The 13,761-nt window shown below is 35.1% G+C and overlaps 1 protein-coding gene across 1 annotated transcript in view; it reads left to right on the forward strand.

Moving 5' to 3' along the window:
- LOC128556902 (uncharacterized) overlaps positions 1–6,310 on the forward strand; it is a 29,337-nt gene extending 23,027 nt beyond the window's left edge. The window contains exons 10-11 of the mRNA XM_053542813.1: positions 4,324–4,581; positions 5,356–6,310. Of these exons, the coding sequence (XP_053398788.1) occupies positions 4,324–4,581; positions 5,356–5,603 (506 nt within the window). The 3' untranslated portion in view covers positions 5,604–6,310. The remainder of the gene's footprint in view (positions 1–4,323; positions 4,582–5,355) is intronic.
- Positions 6,311–13,761: the final 7,451 nt, after the last annotated feature.

Below are 13,761 nucleotides of genomic sequence, written 5' to 3' on the forward strand. Positions count from 1 at the left end.
CCTATCCCCCGCCCCCCCCCCCCCCCCACAAAAAAAAAAAAAGAAAAAAAAATTCCTTATTTAAATTTTTTTAACAAATTTCATATACATGTTCACCACCATATTGGGGCCCATCAAGTTTCAGATCAAGTTTCAGACAGATTGCCCAAGTAACGCCAGATTTATGGCCCTTAGAAGTTTCCAATGTTAACTATATAGGGTACTATAGATCTATAGATATGGCAATTTCTGCATCATAACTTTTGATATATTTGACCTTGAACTATGAAACTTTAACAGAATTTAGAGCACTATAATATAGTTGAGCACACACAATTTCGAACGTATTTCTTTTGTAACTTCAGAGTTATTGCCCTTTAATTTTCTAAAAATCCACATATTTGTACATAACAAATTTACCATTTGGCAGAATTTCATTAAATTTCTTTCATTCTTTTCTGTGAACATTTATTATAAACATGTGAAGTTGCGCACCCACACCTGGTCACCCACTTGCCTTGGTCACTCCCCCTCCCAACCCCTCTCCCCCTTTCCAAAAAAAAATATATTTTTCATTTCTTATTTTAGATTTTTTTCAAACCTTCCATGATTATTTATCAACATGCAAGTTGTACTGTTCCCCCACCTCACTCCTCCACCCAGTCATGCCCACCACTGATCATGCATCCTCTGCCCCCCCCCCCCCACCCCCCAACTTCACCCCTTTACCCTTTTTTTCATTTTTAATTTTCCATCAATATTTATAATCAACATGTGAAATTTTGTTTCCTCTCCCGTTCCCCCGCACCCCCACCCCCTAAAAAAATAAATATATTAAGTTGTGACTGCACAAACCTTGTCCTCAGCCATGTTCAAGATATCTTACCTGTGTTCTCTTAAGATTCTGTTCTTTTAAGTTCAAATGTACATGTTAAACAGCAACACCTGATGCCAAACCACTCATGCAAAAGACAATATTTCGTTCCAGTTAAACTTCACTGCCATGTTCAAGATATCTTACCTGTGTTCTCTTAAGAACATCTGTTCTTTTAAGTTCAAATGTACATGTTAAACAGCAACACCTGGTGCCAAACCACTCAAAGACAATATTTCATTCCAGTTAAACTTCAAGCTCACATTTCAATTAACTGCATTTAATTTTAAAAGCTAAGCTTATTACAGTAAGCATATCCCATTTAAAATAAATTCTTTAGTCAGGATCAAAGTATCATACATTTATTATGTATTCTTTTATTAAACATTTGTTTTCTGTTAAATTGATTTTGACTAATGAAATTATTTGCTTCTTATTAACATCCTTAACTTTTTGCCGGATATATTTTTTTGCCATTCCTCACCACAAACCCTTTCGGCGGGGGATATCAATTCATCGAATTTGCTTGTTCACAAATACATTTTCCTCTGCAAACAAGTTTTTGAAATAATTATGAAATTCTTCTATAGTCAATGTACTTTGTGCAGTTTTTTTTTTGTTTTTAAATCTTCTTATTTCACTCCAGAATTTTTGCGGATTACTCCTCGCCAAATTATGCTAGTCACCTTTCTGTTTCACTTTAAATTTTGCTTTTGCTTTTCTTTTTACCAATTTATACCTTTTCCGGGCAATTTTTAAAATCTCATAATTTTCTGCATTCTTACAGTGTCTATACCTTTTACTTGTCGCTTTAAACACAACTCTGGCGTTTTCACATTCAGTCGTATACCATGGACTTTTAAATCTACGATCAGACCTCTTACATTGACCATATGTTTTTTGACCAAAAACACTATATGATTTATTATAAAGACTACAAGCAATTTTGTTTATGCCAATATCAAACTCTGTCTCGGAGCAAATCACACTGTTCACTATATCATCAAACTCTGAAACCGTATTGCTAATAATGTCTTTAAATAATGGTACCTTTTCAGCCTTCCAAACAAGTTTCTCGTTTGTACTAATATTGCTATCGTTTTTTTTTTTACCTAAAAGACAGTTGATAGAAAAATCAACCTGAATTGGAGCATGTGTGGAACATGTTTGAAAGTCATGTACAACAAAATCTGCAACAGACTTAAAAAGATCATAACTACACAAAGCATAATCAATCAAACTATTACCTCTGACGGTCATATTTGTAAAACTACCAATACCAGCATCATCCCTTATTCGGCCATTAACAATTTTCAAACTACTACTCAGACATAAATCTATTAATTTTAGACCAGACGAATTTATACAGTTATCCATGCTAAATCTATGCGGTAAATCAAAAGCCATATATAACAATCATTTTGATCTAGTACATGTATATATCTATTAAAGTCCTCACTTGATTGTATAATATCAGAACGCTCACCACATCTTGCGTTTAAATCTCCAATTATTGAGACTTCGCCTAGTTCTGTATATTTACATAAACCTTGTTCAATTTTTTCAAAGTATCCAACTTCATGCATAGCATAATATACTGAGTTGCTAGGAGGGATATACAAAAAGCACACATAGATATCTTTTTCCATATTGAAATTTATTTTACATAATTTGATCCATATAATACCATTTCCATCTATTTCAGTAGTACTAATACCAGGTTTAAGGTAACTTTTGTAAAACAAACAAATTCCACCATGACCCCGTTTACAGTTAGGTGACATGCTTTTTTTTTTCTTGGAATTTCTATAGATTCGTACCCATCCAATGAAAAAATATCCGTATTTCTCTGCCATGTCTCAAAGAAAAACAAAATGTCAAAATTTACTACAAAGTTAACAAAATCTTCATCACATAAACAGTTCTTAAGGCCTTCAACATTCCGCGAGATTACACTCAGTTCATACTTTTCTCCTGCCCCCTAACTGTTACTGACACTTGTAGGAACTCCTTGGGTGCCCTCCGTTCCGGTGGCTGGTCTGAACGCATGATTGTCTACAAACAATTTATCCCTCACAAGTACTGCTCGCTTTCCTTCTGCTCGCGCCTTAATCAAATGCGGTATAAATGCCTTTCGCTTTTCAACGACCTCTTGCGGATACTGGCCAGAGACATTGTAAGGTGTATGTTTTAGATTAATCGATTTCAAGCTATGTTTTATGAGAGTTTTAGAATCCGATTCGAACTTGACCACAATTGGGCGAACCTTACCCGGCACTGCTTGACCAATTCGATGAGCTCTTACAATCGAAAGTTTGTTTTTCGAATCTGAAATATTCAGCACATGCTCACAAAAGTCTATAATTTTGGCTCTACAATCATCTAATAATACACCTGAATAAGAGGGCGGAACTGGGGGGGGGGGGGGGGGGGGGGCGGGTGTAGTGGGACCAGACTCTGAACTTTCCCCTGTGGGACCAGATTCTGTATTCCTTGCAGTAGCATGCTCATCTTCCGTCGAACTCGTATGTGTAGAAGGGTTTATTGTTGTAGTAAAAGAAACCCGACCTTCTGGAATACCGAAAAAGAGAAGATTATCTCTCATTGACCTGCATTTTAGGTCGAGGACACTTTCCTGTAACGAGTCATTTGAACGAGATAATTCATAGTTCTGCATTTTCACTTCAGATAAATCTCTGTTTATTTTTTCAATGCTTAATTTGTTTTCATTCGTACACGCTGATATGGTGTCATATTGGTCACCGATAAATCTCTGGCTAGATTCAATGTCACTGATCTTTTGATCCAGGCTATTTAACCGTGCCGTTATAGAATCAATACTAATCTGAATTGTTGTCAGTTGGCCTAATTTCGTGTCAACATTATCTAATTGCTGCAAAATTGACTGCAAAATCTCACTATTACCGTTATTCAACTGTTGTGTTTGTTGTGAAAATGTCGGGGAACTTTGTGTAGCGTTTAAATATGGTGAACTGTAAGGATAAGCAACATGTGCCCCGTATTGATTAACACCATTATTATTATAATTCAGGTTAGGATTCGTGAATGTTTGCTGCATCCCGACATTCGAATTTTGTATTGGTGTCTGTGGTACATTTGTTTGGGCGGTAGCCATCTTGCTCGGCTTTGTGTCCTTCTTTTTCACCTCTTTGTTATCGCTACCAGGAGATATAACATCTGTTTTATGTTTTCTCCCCATGAAACTAGTCACAAAAGCTAAGAAATGCTATAACACAACATTTGGTGCAAACCTGGATAAATACTTCCGTCTATATTACTCCAAATCAGTTTGTAGTTTTCGTTTATATTCCACGTCATTACACCAAATGATGTCAGACGCACTCCTTTCTATCGTTTGATGTAGTTAGGACTGTTAACAGTTTGGAGATAACCAGTATTGCAACTAAGATTTTATATCAACGTAGATATATTTTATTACCTTTTTCTAGAAAGCAAAAATCTTGAATATTCGGAGGCCTACGAGGATTTCAATGAAAAGAAAGAAAAAGTAGAATGTAAAAATGTTCAAAGTTTGAGAGATAAAAAGAACGCACTGGTTGCAGAAGGAAAAGTACTCGAATTAGAAATGCCGGAATTCGAGGACATTCTAAATGCGTTTGAAAAGAACAACGAACTGCTCAGAAGAAAAAGAAGCTTTTATGAAAAAATCAAAATAAAAGAAAAAGAAGCTACAGCATTAAAAGCTGGTAAGAAATGCTTTGCAAAATACAAATGTATATCGTAAGTACTTCCTCAAATGTTATATAAGTTTATCAACACTTTCGGCTTCTTCTGGATCATAAATGCATAGTTATCATTCCTTAATTGTTTTTAAGGGACTTGCAAGTATTTAATTTGATGCAATATAGTGTTAGAATAATTATACTCGCTCTGTTTTTGAACAACATGGATTATTTCTATTTCAAAGATGAATCATGGAAACATTGATATAATAAATATATGTAAGAAAGATATTAAGGATTGGATACATCAAAAATACAGAAATATTTGATAAACGAACAACATCTTTACCAATATTTTACCTGACCATTACATGTTCTGCCGTACTGTCCCGTACGACGGATATTTAAAATATTCTTAAAAAGTTGCCTCCCCCCTTTGAAAATGAATGCCATTTGTAAAGAAATAAATAAAAAAAATGCTGCATATGTAACAGTTCTTTGGAAATGGTGAGCTTTTAAAGGCTTTTAACTGTCCAGAAGTGTAGCCCCTTTATGCAGTCCTTTTCCGGAATTCAATGTTTATATCAGTATACTTGTTTCGTAGAGTAATATACGTTTTACATGCTGTTCAATTTTCGTGTGAAACAACTCTTTCTTTCTATGGTTTGGTGTTGTTACATTTTTTTCCTCAAAACGTAAGGCTAAGCGTTATATGACACATACAAACGCGTAGTAACTACATATGTTCCTTAATTTACGGATCCATAGATATTATATTTTTCACAATTTGCGTTGTAGCAATATCCGGTGAAGACATTGAAGAAGACAAATTCAGGTACCAGAGTGCTGCTAGCTTAGAAGATATGGTACAGAATATTGCCCCTGGTAGGTGTCTGATGACCTTGGATTTCAGAGACACTGATAGAACTAGCACAGTCATACCTTCTAGAATCCCGATCGACACTGGAATAGCAGCGCCTGTTAAGTTGTATGACGTGGGACAGTTTTATAAAGACTCAGCTTTTTATGAAATCTATGAAAGCTAGCCCATTGCTGTTGTTATCATGAGATTGTTACACGAGATGCAATTTTGAATAATATATTTCTACTTCAATAACCAGAAAGGCCATTGTGTCAAATTCATGGCCACAGAAAGTTTTTGACTTACATCGTACATGTTTAAATTTCAATTGTTTATGAAAATGCTTAGCAGATAGTGCTACAAATATCTCAAACTTAAAAATCGATTTTGTCAATGAAATGAAATAGTGTAAAATATTTAGTAGACACTTTGAATAAGCTTACAAAATTGAAAAAAAAATATCACCCGATATTTGTTCTTACCGTTTCCAGATATGCATTTACAGTTTGAACACAATTTCATGGTACTAAATGGTACATGTAAAAATGTTTCGGTTTTCTGAAATGAAGCCATCCGGAAAAAATATACACCAGCCGACATTGAATATCTTCCACAATTATCATATTGGGGGATAAGTAAACTAAAGCAATGAACAAAATAATTATTATTAATTTCCACCTTTTTATCTTTCCATTGATCTGTCATGTTATTGTATATTTCCTTGTCTTGTGTCGCGGTTTCAGTTGGCGCGGATTATAATAATTCACAATATCATGTAACTTAAAATCATGGTGAGGATTATGTCAGGTAGTTCAGCACGTTCACATCATTTTTCTTCAATGTAGTATGTTTTAATTAAGAAAATAACGTAATAAAAAAAGATCAGATTTGTGTGGTGGTCTTTTGCTACAGGCCGTGTATTTAGTTTGTAGTTTTGTGTTCTTTGTCCATGTTTTCGTTTGTCTTCGCTGTTTTGTGTCCATATTTGTTAGCTCACCTGAACTTTGTTCAGGGTGAGCCGTTAGTGTTGGTACATGGTTCCGCTTCCGTCGTCCGTCCTTCGTCCTGCGTCTACACTTTTACTTCAATATATTCCCCTTGAAACTACTTGTCAGAATCACACCAAACTTGGTCAGCACCATTCTGACATTTCCTTATAACGCGCTTTCTTCAAATGATTACCTTGGCGTCTTTTAGGGACCACAGGAGCTAACACAGGGGAAAACCTGTAAACAGATTTTGCTCATCAGTTCTCCAAATTTTGTTGATATGGGACACTTTAAGAAGCCGCTAGAGATAAAAATAGAAATTCTTTAAAACGATTTCTTCTCATGAAACACAAAATAAGTCTTCGCCAAACTTTGTCTAATCATTATTGTGAGGTCGTCTCTCATATTTGTTAAAATGGGTTCAGTCTGCCCCTTTTAGGGTCCACTAGAGCTAAAAATGTAAACATTTTTATCGATTTCTTCTCATGAACCGCTGTACTCAACTTCATCAAATTTAGTCTGTTGCATCATTAAAAAATCCTCGTTCAAATTTATTCAAATGGATAGACGTGGGTGGGGTGGGCGCTTGGCCACTAAAGCTGAATATAGAAATGCCTTTAAATGTCTTTCATTTACCACTAAATGGTTCTTCACCAAACTTGATAAGTAGCATCATTAAAAGACCCTTTACCATTTATTTTCAGTCACTTTTACGTGCTGCTAAAGCTAAAAATAGAGATACACCTCAGGAACTGCCTGATGTATCTTCATCAGACTTGGTCAGGAGCATCTACACTTTCGACTTTTATTCAAATTACATGAATTTGTTCTATTATATAAAAATATTGCCGTTATTGAACTTTTTTTAAAGCAGCGGCGACGTAAACCTGACGTCACATACTGATTAGATTAAATAATAGTGTTACACCAAATCATGAATACCAATATATTAGACGTAAATCAATAAATTAAACGGTTCAAAATAATAATGAGGCCGACCCAAATACACTTTGGGAAGTAATCAAAAGTACTATCAGAAACGGATCTATAAGATTCTCTGTACAAATAGGAAAGAAAATGCTATTGGACAAATTGAAATTGAAAACAACATCAGAAAGATCGAAGACGAATTCAATGAAACTCCTGGAATTTAGAAGAATTAAACACTTAAAAAGAAAACTTTAATTATTTTTTGGATGAAAACATTAGAGGTATTTTATTAAGAGATAAAGCTGAGTGGATTGAAGGAGATGAGAAGAATACTAATTACTTTTCAGATCTAGAGAAAAAAGGACCCAAAGAAAGGGCAATAAACGAAATTGAAGAAAAAAATGTATCAGCCTTAATAAAAACAAAACAAAAAGAAACATTATTAATGTATTTCTGTTTTTATAAAACTTTGTTTACAAAAAATGAATATCTTACGAATGATAGGAACTTTTTTCCGTATACGCATACACAAGTAATGAACAAAAACAAACGCCTGAAGGAATATTGACAGGATTCGAATGCGGCATAGTTCTAAAAGGAATATGTATGAAGAGTCCCGGTTCTGACTGTCTAACTACATGTACTGAATTTTACAAAATCTTCTGGAATGATATAAAAAATACCTTCTAAACCCCCTCATTTGTTCATTTGAAAATCAAGAACTAACTGAACTACCGAAACAAAGTATTATTTCACTTCTTCTTAAAAAAGATAAATTATTTATAGCTAATGTCAAAAATTAAATTATCTGTAACTAGCGACCAATATCTCTCTTAAACTTAAAACTAAAAAGTAGCATCAAAATCAATAGCAAACAGAATAAAAAAAGTACTTGATGATATGAATAAAGATCAAACCAACTGACAATATATTGGTGAAAACGTACGAATCTTATATGATGCAATAGAAAAATACTTAGTCTGGAGCATCAGTGTAAGGCCCTCTCCGAAACAGTTAAGAAAGAGGCACTTGGCTTATGTTAAGGGCCACAAGAGCTAAAAATAGAGATACCTTTGAACGACTTCTTCTCATGAACCTCTTGATGGATCTTCATCAAACTTGGTTTTTAACATGAATATACGGTCTTATGGTTCAAATAGGTGCACTTTGCCAATTTTAGGGGCTTCTAAAACTAAAAGTAGAAATTCCTTTTAACAACTTCTACTCATAAACTGCTTGATTGGTCTTGAGCCTCTCCCAAACTGTTCAAATCGGGGCATTTGACCCATTTTAAGAGACCATTAAAGTTAACAATATAAATACAAAAAATGTACATTTAAACAACTTCTTCTCATGAGAGTTTGTTTAAATGTGGGTGCTTGGTCCCTTTTAGGGGCCTTAACAGCTAAAACAAATAAACTTCTAAACGACTTCTTCTGATGAACCACTGAAAGGATCTTCATCAAACTTGGTTTTTAACAGAATTATAAGGTTTCCTACCAATTATGTTCAAATGGGAGCGCTTGGTCCCTTTAAGATGCGACTAGAGCTATAAAAAGAAATGGACTTCAAATGACTTCTTCTCATAAACCGCTTAATTGCTCTTCAACAAGCTTGGTTTGTAGCATCATTGTAAGATCCTTTGCCATATTTTTAATAGTGGTGTCCTTCTAGAATTAATATAGTTAAAAGCCTTTAAGTTACTTCTTCTGCTGATTCGCTGGCTAGATCTTGATCAAATTTGGTTTGTAGCATCATTGTAAGGTCATCTTCTTAGATTTTTCTGTTTAGGGCACTTGACCCCTTTTAGGGGACGATTGATCTATAAATTGTTTAAACCGTTAAACATTTTTTTTTTCAACCGCTTGATTGATCTTCATCAAACTTAGTTTGTTGCATCATTGTAATGGTTCCGTGGCCACAAGAGCTAAAATTAGAAAAAATATTTAAACAACTACGTATTTGAAGTTTGTTTAATTAGTTATGCAGTTTTGGTGTGTCACAGCAAAATACAGAAAAGAAAACTTTCATTCTAATTACCTGATTAAAGGATTTCACCAATTTTGGTTGAAAACAATGCATATGGCTAAGGTCCTCTTTAGGTGAGCGACTTAGGTCATTTGGTCTTCATGTTCTATTGTTTCTCTTTGTCTATGTATTTTAGTACATGTCAATTACACCGCTGTATAATTTTAAAACCTGACGATGTTCGCACTGGATTAGATGTCCTGATTTTATATATTCCTGTTGTAAAAGTTTTTATGTATTTGTTTAAATATTTTAGGGATTACTCTTGAAACAGTATATTCAATTTTATTTGTATTTAAGTCTCTACAATGTGTTTGTAAACATAATGGTTTGTAACAATTTCTCATCTCTGTGATTTATTCTTATTGTGCTTCTCCCTTGTATTCCCTCTTGTAAACATGATCATTCTCCAAACACTGTATAAGCAATTAAACACTTCTGTTGGCAACGCTAGACTTTGTTTGATATAAGCAATATTCAAGATAGATTAAAAGTCCTTTTCTATCTAATAAATAGCCAAAACATTCCAACTGCCTGTGGCGAGATTCTAACACGGGTCGTTTTGGTGCTTGTCTAGTGTTCTAATCACTGAGTCAAAGAGTTGACTCTCTGACGCAGTTGTTGAGATTGGCTTAAAACGTGCAGGCACGATATAAAGTCCATTTTCTGGACGAGATACGATTTTTGGCCGTAACAGAAATAAAAGAGTATAGCATTTTATGACGAAAATTCCCAACTGCCTATGGCAGGATACGAACCCGAGTTCTTAGGGTGCTAGTTCAATGCTCTAACCGTTAATTTAAACATATTTTATTTCAAACATATGTGCATATTACAATTTACAATATTGTTATCATACATGCTGAAAAAGGATTAGATCCGAAAGCTAAGCTTATAAAGGTCTTCTCCTACATGGGATAACTTACAGTAAATTTGGCAGTTTGTTTGAAATGTGTTATCGAACAAAAATTTATTTGATATGCACTGAATCGAAAAAATGACATGAAACATTAGTATCAAGTTAGGACAAAGTTTTGAAAAGAATCGAGATTAGAAAATAGAAGTTTATTGTAATTAGTAATTATAACATTAAAAAATGAAAGAAAGTTTATGCATATTAAGAAGATTCCTTCCGATAATAAGATCTGCATAAACAAATTATAATATAAATAGTGAAGTAAAAGGCGTCCAATAGAAATGAGAGGAAACAGAAATAAATGTATGAGGTTTGGTTTGGATTGATGAAGGTTTGGAGCAAAATGGAAAGTTTCTTAATGTAGTTAACTTAATGGAAAACGTTTACTTTCCCTAATGTAGTTTTGAACTGCTAGGAATATACTGTTATTGATGTCATCGCTAAGATTCTGGTCACCGTACAGAAAAGTGTGCAGAGTGACAGTGCAGAAGCTGGAGGTTGTTTGAAGGAGTCTTCTACGGATATCGTTGTAACCTGGACAATCATTCAAAGAAGAAATGATGATTGCTCTCAATGCTTCCGCACTGACAAAGGGGTGAAGGATAGATGTTTTTCTTGTAGAGATGTTGGCTCAGAGAGCTACACTCAGTACGCAGCCGGGCATGATAAATTTGCCATTTCCGTGCACCAATGTAGAAGTGTTTTGGACATGTATAGGTGTTTCGTGTTAGCTGTGATTTAAAGGAAGACAAGGTTGGTGAATTCTGTATTTCTGACGGTAAACTATTCCATTCTCTTAGAGCAGATGGTAGAAAGGAGTTGTAGTAAAGAGAAGTCCGAGTGCGTATACCTTGTATATCATCAACATTGCGTAGGTTGTATCGAGTTAATTCACCAACAGATGGAGGAACTAAAGCTGAAAGGTAGCCAGGAGAAAGGCCATTTTTCATTTTGTACAATAATATGAGTTTATGGTTTCTTCTCCGGGTTTCAAGAGATTCCCAAGGAACTTCTTTATGAAGTTCACGAAAAGATACTAGCTGAGTAGTTCCAGATACAATTCGGGATGCTTCATTCTGTATTTTGTCGAGTTCTTGTTTCTCATACTGAGTGCAGTTTGAAAAGATAACATCAGCGTATTCAAGAAGTGGTCTTATAAAAGAAAGATATATTATTTCCAAAGATTTCCTATCAAGTTGAAATTTTAATTTGCGCATAATATGGATGCGTTTCCATGCCTTTTCTGTAATATAGGTGATATGCGTGTGCCAAGAACCATCTTCAGATAAGTGAACGCCAAGGTGTTTATGGGAAGTAACAGAGGCTATTGGATGATTGTGCATAAGAAGAGGTGGATGGATAGGTTTTGATGTTTTTCTTGAAATTACCATTGTTTCTGATTTAGATGGGTGGAATGTGACTAGCCATTTGTCAGCCCAATCTGAGATTTTGTGGATATCGGACTGAAGAATACCTGCAGCAGATACCGGGTGATCAACAATTATGTGAAGACTAGTGTCATCGGCAAAAAGGTGAATATGAGAACCGATGTCTTCCACTATGTCGTTGATATACACTAAAAACAGAACAGGACCAAGGATAGAGCCTTGGGGAACTCCTGCCTTTATTGTAGACCAACCAGACATGGTACCTGGCAGAACAACAGCCTGTCGCCTATCAGAAAGGTAATCATAAAACCAGTTTAGAAGAGGTCCCTGCACACCAGCTTTTTGGAGCTTGAGAATTAAGCCTTGGTGCCAAACTTTATCGAAAGCTTTACTTATATCAAAAAAGACTGTGCGAACTTCAAGGCCACCATCTAATGCCTTACAAAAGCTATTATACAAATATGTCAGTTGGTTAACTGTTGAATCTCCAGGTTTGAATCCGGACTGGACAGAAGAGATTAAATTATTTTCATGAAGAAAGTTAAAAAGATATTTGAATATGATGCGCTCAAAAACCTTTTCAGTACAGCAAAGAAGAGAAATCGGTCTGTAGTTATTAGGCAGAGATGGATCGCCTTTTTTGAAGATGGCACAGACATGAGCATCTTTCCAGATCTGAGGCACCTTTGCACATTGCAAGGAATAGTTGAACAAGGAACAGAGTGGAAATTTTATCTCTGAAGCTGTTTCTCGCAGGATACGGTTGCTTATTTCATCAGGCCCTGAGGCTTTATTAATTTTTAAAGATTTGAGAGCGTCCTCAACGTCTTGGGGTGTGATGGAAATAGATAGAAGCTTATTTAAGGGTTCCTGGTAGAAGTTATTTAGCAAGTCTTTATTGGAGTTGTTAAGTGACGACTGACTACTAAAAAAATCGTTTAAGAGTTCAGATTTTATTTTCTTATCAAAAACCAGTTCTTGGGTGTTAGGTTGTTTTAATGCAGGTATTGTTTGTTTATCATTAGTGGACAAAAACTGTTTGATTAGCTTCCACCAGTCTTTTTGTGAAGTAGACTCTAATTTAAGCGACTCTGCCATTTTAAGGAAGTGGTCACGTTTTGCAGTGCGAATAAGTGTTATAACTTCATTTCGGATGTGTCTAAATTTATGCCAGTGAGATGGATTTTGTGTTCGCTTTGCTCTGTGATATAATTTCTTACGTTTACGAATTAGTTTCTTTATATGTGTTGTTATCCATGGATTGTCATTTGGTTTCACAGTTATGGTTCTTGTGGGAATACATTCTTTTGAGAGTTGAAGAAGTTTGTTAGTGAATGACGTTGTGTAGATATCAATGTTATCATCCTTTAGAAGATCCCAATTAGTGTTCCTAATTTCACGTCTTAAAGCGTTGTAATCACCTCGATCGTATAACCATACATGCCGTTTGAAGGCGTTGGCTGGAGGTTTAGAGAATGCAAAAAGGGCATAGATAGGACAGTGATATCGTTGATTCTGGTCAAGTATTGGCTCTCCGACCCCAGAAGTTACAACACGGTGACTACACGAAACAAGAAAGAGATCAAGTAAAGAGGAAGAGAACTCTGTGAAGTGGGTTGGCTCAGTAATGAGTTGGTCGAGATTGAACTGTTGGCAGATAGAAACAAGTTTGCGACACAAGTTCGGATTGGAGGGATTGAAATTAAAATCGCCAGTTACAATGATGTCTGGTATATTTGTGTCGAGTGCCAATCTAAGAGATTCTTCAGTCATGGTAGTGTAATGTATATCTGCATTTGGAGGGCGATAGACCATTGGCAAACCATTGACCCAAAGAGTCGACTTACTAACGCAGTTGTTGGAGATTGGTTTTAAACGTAAAGACACTGCGTAAGCGAACGTAACAATGCTATTTACTATTAATTGAGAAATAATGGTGATTATGCCACAATGGCAGAAGAATTTTAAAGAAGTTTGTTTTTACTAGTATTTTATAGATTAAAACCAACAAGATGATAGATGCACGTCTTCACTATTCGAGTTGAAGCAGGGAAGTGAAACTATTGTTTCATGGAAAACCAATTTATAAAA

The sequence above is a fragment of the Mercenaria mercenaria genome, chromosome 5, assembly GCF_021730395.1.
Source record: "Mercenaria mercenaria strain notata chromosome 5, MADL_Memer_1, whole genome shotgun sequence".
Classification (NCBI taxonomy): domain Eukaryota; kingdom Metazoa; phylum Mollusca; class Bivalvia; order Venerida; family Veneridae; genus Mercenaria; species Mercenaria mercenaria.